Source organism: Rattus norvegicus, chromosome 1 (genome assembly GCF_021556685.1).
Source record: "Rattus norvegicus strain SHRSP/BbbUtx chromosome 1, alternate assembly SHRSP_T2T, whole genome shotgun sequence".
Taxonomy (NCBI): Eukaryota; Metazoa; Chordata; class Mammalia; order Rodentia; family Muridae; genus Rattus; species Rattus norvegicus.
Genome location: NC_141534.1, coordinates 273,762,671 through 273,771,311, shown reverse-complemented (window position 1 = coordinate 273,771,311; position 8,641 = coordinate 273,762,671). Strand labels below are relative to the sequence as shown.

General features: G+C 44.8%; 1 protein-coding gene across 4 annotated transcripts; it reads right to left on the bottom strand.

Moving 5' to 3' along the window:
* Positions 1 to 679: 679 nt before the first annotated feature.
* Ces2i (carboxylesterase 2I) lies at positions 680 to 8,371 on the bottom strand. 4 transcript variants are annotated; one of them, XM_087650562.1, is made up of 12 exons: positions 8,236 to 8,310; position 8,202; positions 7,492 to 7,696; positions 5,967 to 6,105; positions 4,861 to 5,257; positions 3,584 to 3,678; positions 3,169 to 3,309; positions 2,971 to 3,051; positions 2,516 to 2,660; positions 1,988 to 2,125; positions 1,499 to 1,571; positions 681 to 1,079 (listed from the first exon to the last, which is right to left on the bottom strand). In XM_087650562.1, exons 1-12 carry the CDS (start codon positions 8,308 to 8,310, stop codon positions 893 to 895), a joined length of 1,677 nt encoding a protein of 558 aa, XP_087506688.1. In that variant the 3' UTR covers positions 681 to 892.
* Between the last annotated feature and the right edge of the window lie 270 nt (positions 8,372 to 8,641).

The window sequence follows — 8,641 nt, the reverse complement described above, 5'->3', positions numbered from 1 at the left end:
ATAGAATAGAAACATCATACATGGTCAGTCTCACTAAAAGGAAGGTCTTCCCTGCCTCCACTTCAAGTCACCAGGGACTTATTATTATCCTTATAATGGCCTTGTTTACACATCCCACCAGGAGAGGGCACAAGCAGTAATCCTTGAAACTGACTTCCCAGAGAACTGTTTCTCATTACACAGCAAATCTGTGGGCATCTTGACCCTGAATTTCTCAATCCACAAGACTGTACATTTGTACTGTTGTAAGTTGCTGAGGTTCTGGTTTTTGTTTTGCTTCAGAGATGTGGGTCTTGTTATCTTGCTTCAGATTTATGTAATCTTCGTATCTAGGCCTACATACATCTGAGGACACATGAGTTCTTTTTATAGTTAATGATCTCTTAGGAACAGAATTCTGAAGACAATTAAAGAAAGCTGATTTTTCTAATGGTAATTATAAATATGAGAAAATATGAACTTGCCAAGCAAGGACACAGGATTTGATTCAGTCAGTCTCTGTAGTCAACAGTTCCTGAAGCATCTGCTTCATTTGAAGAGGGTCTGGGACTTGGAGGAGAGTGAGGATGGGGAAAAGATAATGGAAGAAAGGAAGGAAGGAACGAAGGAAGGAAGGAAAGAGGAGCTTAGTCTCAGTGAAGGGTTAAAGAATATGGAGGTACTTTGGGCTCACACATCCGCACTGTTATGAGAGCTTTTATTGACTCTAATGAATGTTTGCACAGAATGATAAGAAATAACACACAAAGTGGTATTCATACATGTCTGAAAGAGCAAATGCTGAGGTGAGAAATGCTTATGTACTTATTGGAATGAATAAATGTAGATAATGGACTTTGTAACCTCAGAATTACCACATTTGCTTTCAACGTCACAGTCCTGGCCCAGGATGCTACAGCTCTGCATGCTTGCTCTGAGAACCCTTTAGCTCCTGGATCTTCTGGGGCAGAGTCTTGGTCCAGAACTGCAGCCTTCTGGCTTTCAGGGCTCGTCCCACAGCAGGCTGGGTGTTCAGCTGCAAATACTGCTCATTATGGTCCAACACAGGCCAGTAAGGTAGATCTTCGCTGTTGGGGTTCCTGTGGATATACCAGCCATCAGGGAAGAGTGAAAGTCTCTCGACCCAAAGCCTGATCCCCTTATTTGGTCAGGGTAGTGGATGAGCAGACCATGGGCCTCAGGGGACAGATGGACTGGTGTACTGATATGGATACAAGTTTCACTACCAGTGTCTACTCCATGTGAATCAAGGGGAGCTGGCTAGTTTTGTATCTCCTTCTCAGAGAACAATCTAAAGAACAGTACTACAGTAGTGTGACTCATCCACCTGATCTCTGGGGGATGAACAGTAACTGAAAGCTATAAGGTATCTGCCTTAGTGTGCCCTGAGTTGAAGACTTTTGTATTATTAAGGACACATGCTAATGGAATACACCCACAATGGAGCCCGAAATGGAGACTTGACCATAAAGTGGTTGAAAATAGGGTCTATTCTCACCCATTTCTTGCAAAGTTGGCCCAGTACTTCATCACCCTCCTCTTCAGCAGCTCTTCCTCCTCAGTGATGTCAACTGCAGACAGAAGAAGAAAAAGAGTCCAAGTCCTAGCCACCTATGTAGGTGCCAACTCATGTTCTCCTACAGTAACCACAACCAGAGGGTAAACCCTAGGCCTGGTTTATACCCTCTTCCCTCTCCTCTCAGAATCTAGTATCCATCCAAAGCACTACTTGAAGTTTTTCGGGTTCATTTCTACAGCAGTGTGCTCTCATTCCTTCTAGCACAAGCTAGACAAGGAAAGGATCATATTCAAACTGTAGCATATTTGGGGCGGGGAGGAGCTTGGGTTGTTTTTTAAGCTCTGATGTTGTGAACACTTAACCCTGTCCCCTCCAAGACTCTCAATTTCCCCAACTGGACAGAGAGCTCAATAATCCCTTAAGAACTCATCGATGCTGATTCAGCCCAAGGAAACAAGAAAGACTCACAGTTCATGCCCCAAAAATAGGAGCTAAAGACAAAGAGAATGTCATCACCATGGTCCGCCTTAACATGGGATGGTCTGACTTGCTTGATGAAGCTGGGCAGATGCTGGAACTCATAGAAGTAGACAGGAGCCTGGGAACCTGGAACACAAGTTGACGTCATGATTTCTCATATGGCACTTATCTGCCTCACCTTTGGTGACAAGAAACCTTGCTGTAAAATTATCTAGAATCCCAGTTGAGTGGTGAGATCCAGACTGGGGCACTGGACATGGGAAACCATTGTTAAGCAGAGGCCCTGGTATTCCAGCCTAGGAGTTTATAAGACACTGAGTGTATCTCACGTGTTGCCTCTTCTAGACCTGGATTGGATGCCATCCTTTACACTAGACATAAAGATTCATTGGGGGAAAGCTGCCTGCTACCCGAGACCTGACCAGGGCATGGGTCCAGCCTGGACACTGCAGAGCTCATTGGGGTTCCACAGCTATGAGTACCCCCTGTCCTTGCTCTTGTCACAGATGTACTCACGTTGGAAATGTGCTACTTCCAGAGCAGGGATCACAAACATGAAGTCCCCCAGCATCTCTTTGAACTGTTCTTGGAGGGTCTCTGGGTCCTCAGTGTCCCCCATGTACTCTTCCATTATCAGGTCAATACACTCAGGAGGCAGCATCTACACCAGGAGGAGTCAGGAAGAATGATGACAGGACAGGCAGGCAGTAGCTTCTATGTAAGGAATGTGGTCAGAGATGAAAGGTCTATGGGTAAAGTTAGAAGCTTTGTAGCGATCCCACACAGAAACACACACACACACACACACACACACACACACACACACACACAAACTCACAGAGAGAGAGAGAGAGAGAGAGAGAGAGAGAGAGAGAGAGAGAGAGAGAGAGAGAGAGAGAGAGAGAGATATTTAGGAAAGTAAGTATATGGGAACCCTCTTTATCGGGACAGGAATCGAAGGTATCTCTCACCATCTGTGCTGCTGTGCTCTTCAGAACAGTGGGCAGGGTATCTCTGGTTATTTTCTTTATTATATGGTCAAGGCCCATGAACTGGGAGGCAGAAGATAGTCTTAAGTCTTGGATGGTTTGGAACTACATCAAAGTATCTCTGAGTTCCCATCACCCACCATTTGAGTTTGTTTTCAGGGGCTTAGAACTACGTCTTACCATGGGGACTCCCAAGCCACATTCATCTGTGTTGACACCAATGATGCTGGGGACAGGGTGAAAATCACCTGAGGCCAACAGCTCCTGAGGATGTTTGGGTAAGAACTTCCCATCCACCACACCAGGAATCATCTTGAAGACCTACAGCATTGACGGTCAGTACTGAAGATCAATCATATAAATATTCTAATGCTCATGAATATCCACAGCAATTCCCTATATCATATCTTATCTCAGGATGCTACACACACTCTAGAAGAAATGCACATAAAATTAGCTTGTCATGTTCTTTTTGCACACTGTACTGAAAGGACACCAAACCATGGAGATGAGTTAGCAAATTTGAGTAGTAAGTGATTAATGGTAATCCCACATCCTGTTCATCAAGTCCTCCAATACACACAATTCTCCCAACCTGGTTAATAGCCAGGATCTCTTGTTTACTCTTTGCTCGCAGGCAGCGTATCAGAGCTTCTGAGTCTGAGGCCTCACATCCAGATAGGTTGGCTACTGTCTGTAAATGGAACAGACAATGGTTAGCTCACTCTTCCCTGCAAGCAGCAGAGTTGTTTTTTTTTTTGTTTTGTTTTGTTTTGTTTTGTTTTGTTTTTGATAATAGTAGAAGTCATTACTTCTAAATACCACATCCTATTGTTTGTTGTGTATGAAAGGAGTAAGTGGAATTGTTCACATTTTCTCTTGTTCAGAGGTGACTCCTGGGTAAGGACATTTTACCTGTGTATTGTTTTGTTTTTGCTTTGGTGTGTGTGTGTGTGTGTGTGTGTGTGTGTGTGTGTGTGTGTGTGTGTGTGTGTTACTATGACAATAGTTATGATATAGCACATTTTGATTGTGAAGGTCTGAGAGTAATCTCAGGTAGTACATGTCACCCTATCCCTTGTTCACTTTGTCTATACAAGCTTAGCTGGCTTACTAGGGAGTCTTTGTTTCCTGTATCTTCATAGGAACACTGAGTTTTCTGAAACATTAAAACCACCAGCTTTGTATGGGTTCAGGGGATTTGAACTTGGGACCTCATGCTTGCATAGCAAGTAGTTTTACCAGTTGACACTTTTCCTCAATCTTGTGTCCTTGTTAGATTTTTTTTTCATTAACTCAACACAAGCCAGGATCTTCTGGAAAGAAGAACTTCAGCTGAGAATATTGCCTCTATCAGACTGGTCCATAGGTAAGTCTGGGCCTGATAAATGACTAATGCAGAAAAGCCCACCTCACTGTGGGCAGTGCCACCCATGGGCAGGTGTTCTGTGTTGTATAAGAAAGCAAAACGAGGAAGCCACAGTTAACAAGCCATATGCATGTTGCCTCTTGGCCTCTGATTAAGTTCTGGCCTCTAGGTACATGCCTGTGTGTGTACTTCCCTTCAAGATAGATTATACGCTATGAGCTGAAATAAACGTTTTCTCTCCACATAGCATTTGACAATGGTCTTTATCACAGTGATAAGAAACAAACTGGGAAACCATGCATTAAGTGTTTTTCCTAATGACAGAATCCACTGGAAAGAGGTTTGCCGTCATGTAAATGCTCATCATACATAAAGCAGAGGAAAATGGATTCAAAATTTCATACTACTCAGAAGCTATTTCCCATGATCCTTGCTTTTGCCACTTAACTGAACACCAGAGTACCAGAAGCCAAGATTGAGGTAGCTGATGTTCATGAGGGCACTTACCTTGTAGACCACCTCAGATGTATCAGAGATGAGGTCAGGCAGCAGGGCCACTCCACTCTGCATAATGGCTCCATGAAAGAGTCCTTTGGACATGGGGGACACAACATGGGAAGACACACTTGTGCCTCCTGCTGAGACTCCAAATATAGTGACCTTGCCATGGTTGCCTCCAAAGTAAGCAATATTTTGCTGGACCCAGCGTAGGGCAGCCACTTGGTCCAGGTATCCCCAGTTGCCCCTGGCATGCTCGTCTCCAGTGCTGAAGAAGCCAAGGATACCCAAGCGATACTGGATGGCGACAATTACTATTTCCTCAGTAGCTGCCAGTGTGGATGCATCATTCATGGAAGCTGATCCTAGAACCAGCCCACCACCATGGATCCATACCATCACCTGGAGACAGAAATTCACATGGCAGGGGGCTCACACACAGCCCAAGCTCATCTAGACGGCCCACTAGGTTATCAACTGCTTTGTTCTGTGCAGGTTGACCTACAAACAAATCTCCTCAGGATCTCAGGAAGTGAGTCACAGATGGGGTACTTTAGGCCTATGAGCATATTTCCATTCTAGCTTCCCCAACAGGAAATCTCAGAATGGATTAATGACTCTAGATCTAAATTAAAGTCATAATTATTCTCAGACCCATCAAAGTAGAACCAAACCAACCAACCAAACAACAACAACAACAAAACAAAAAAGGAGTGTGCTTCTGAGTGTCTTTCCTGACTGTTAATCAAAATAGGCATCAGATACCATTGGCAGAACAGATAATTTGCAGGTAGAAATTTGGACGATGTCACTATCAGCCCTTGTGCACCATCCTGAGTGGGTCTGTCAGGTCGATAGAAGAATTCCTGGTTTAATCAAAGACCTAGACCCTCTTACCCTCTTACCTCTCAGATCCCTAGGACTCTGATGCATACACACACAGGTTGAGGCAGGTCGGTCACCATGGGTTGACATAACCCTCCTGAACCCAATGAGGTAAAACTACTAATCAGGATCTAAACTACAGTGAAGTTCATAATTATTTTGTCCCTTCCCATCTTCCAGAGAAATAAATGATCTCTTCCCCAGCTGACCATGGCCTGACACTCACAGGCAGGTTAGAGCCCTCACGGGCATGAGCTGGTGTATAGATGTTGAGATACAGGCAGTCTTCAGACATAGGGATGGGGTGCATGGTCAGCTTCATCTCCTTGATAAAATCTTCCTTCATTATATCAGTCTGTAGACACCTAGTGAAAATGGAAGACGGGAAGTCCAAGGTATGTGGTTGACAAATGTATATCTTAACCTGAACTTTCTCTCAGCCACCTACAGTTACTGCTTTCCATGATGGCCTGCTAACACATGATTCTTCTTTAAAGTCCCTACCACAGTAAAGGCTACTAGGCCTGTGGAAACAGAAATATGGCCAGATTTTCCAGGGAGGCCTCTCCATGTATAGTAACATTCTGGGGTCTAGTGTATGTAGACTTCCAACAGATTCCTAGAAAATGCTTGACTGTTCCAAAATTTAATCCTTCTGTGTATACAATTTAAATCCTGTCAAGGTGGTTAGTATTGATTATTGACTTGACACATTGTAAATCACCTGGGAAGAGAATCTTACTCAGGGATTTTCTAGATCTGTTGGCTGGTTGGCATGCCAGTGGCAAGTTATCTTGATCATGTTCTTTGCACTAAGAATATATGCGTATTGTAGGAGGCACCATTCCCTAGGAAGGAGGTTTCTGAATTGTTTAAGAATGGAGAAAGTAAGTGAAGGTTAGTAGGCATGCGTGTGTCCTTTAAACTCTGTTCCTAATTATGGATGTCATGTGAACTGTTCTCTCTCTCTCTCTCTCTCTCTCTCTCTCTCTCTCTCTCTCTCTCTCGATTTATTTATTTTATGTATATGCATACACTGTAGCTGTCAGACATACCAGAATAGGGCATTCGATATCATTATAGATGGTTATGAGCCACCATGTGGTTGCTGGGAATTGAACTCAGGACCTCTGAAAGAGCAGTCAGTGCTCTTACTGAGTCATCTCTCCAACCCTGAGATCAGCTCTCTTAAACTTCTGCATCTGTGGTTTCCCACTTATGATTAAGTAAAAGCTGGAATTGCTACCCAAAATAAAACTTTCTGCATTAAGTTGCTTATATAAGGATACTTTATCACAGCAACAGCAAGAGAATAAAGATGCTTAGGTACTGGGGTAGTGTGCCCACACAGCAACTATAAAAATGAATGGACAATACCATTCCATAGGGTAGTGAGACATTCCTCAGTTCACTTCCAAGTACCAATGAGGTACCAATAGTCTCCAGTTGGAAGCATGTGTACTTGTTCCTTAGTCAATGGCCCAAGACAATGGATGGTCACTGAGACTGTGAAAAATTGGTTCAGTCTCTGCTCCTTACTGTGGTACCTCCAACAAACTCCCTACAGGTGCCAAGCTCTGACCCAGCAGGCTTGCACAGTTGTTCTCCTCTAATCCTTAGCATATTCATCAGAAATGTGCATTGGAGATGCCCCTCAGCACATACAGAAATCTGCTACAGAGCTGAGGTAGAGGAAGCATTGCAGTGTGGCCTAGAGCTCAGGCCTGAGTCCCCTGAGTCCCAGAACTTACATGTCCGGCTGTGAGGTCCCATCTCTCACACCACTCCAAGGCTCAGGGTCCTCAGGAGGTGCAAAGTGCAGTGGTCCTACAGGAGGCTTGGCAAAGGGAATTCCCAGGAAGGTGTGGACACCAGATTTAGTGTCCTTCACGTGGACAAAGCTGCCTCTCACCTGACCTGTTTGTGTGTTTCTGATGGGGCTGGCTGAGTCCTGGCCTGTAAGTAGAGAGATGCCATCAGCTGTCACCACACTTGGAAATTTCTACCTTATCATCACCATGGTACATGGGGAAGGTAAGCCGGGGCCTCTCAGTTCAGCAGTAGGATGTGGAAATGAGGGCTTCTGGATTACCTAGGAACAGAAACTTTGTCCACTGACCTTCTTGCAAATCAACAGGGTTCTTCCTTAGCCAAAAATGTGACAGGCTCAGAGCTACTTGGCATTATGAAGGAATTATTGTCATTATCCAAGTTCGGTTGGATTTTTAGCTACAACCACATGCATAGGAGGGATATGTCTTTCTTGTTCTTCTGTCTCTGTTGCCTCCTCAGAATGTACTAACCTCAGACATCTCTGACCCCTGCGTGCCCTAGTAGTATATTAGAAAGCACACACACCCCACGCTGTCATATATCATTCTCCACCAGCCCCTTCTCCCTCCCTGCTGCCTTCCATCCCATAACCTTGGCCATGACTCTGCAGAACTGGAGCAGCTCTGACCCTGCCGTCCTCTGTTCATTTAGACAGGCTCAACGTGCACATGCTGGAGGAGAAGCAGGAGCCCACAGGCTACCACATACAGCCAACCAGGAAGTCTACCCAAAGGCATGGTTGAATCTCAGGCCTAAACCTGTGCTGCTGCTACAAGATGAGAGTCTCACAGTGGGAAACAGATCACATTGGCATGGCCCAGGCAGGAATTTGTAGCTTTGAGGGTGTAGGTGTAGCATTTGGTTGGATGGGGCAAAGTTCTCATTGCTGGAGAACTGATAAGGTAGAAGCCACAGGAAGCCAATTGCTACCAGGCAGGGAAAACCCACTCCTGCAGTTCCTGCTCCTTCCCTGGCCTCCTGGACAGACACAGCAAGGCATCTGAAGTGCTTCTGGAATTCCAGAATCCCTGACCTTCAATATGGAGTCATCGTGATCTCTGGCTCTTT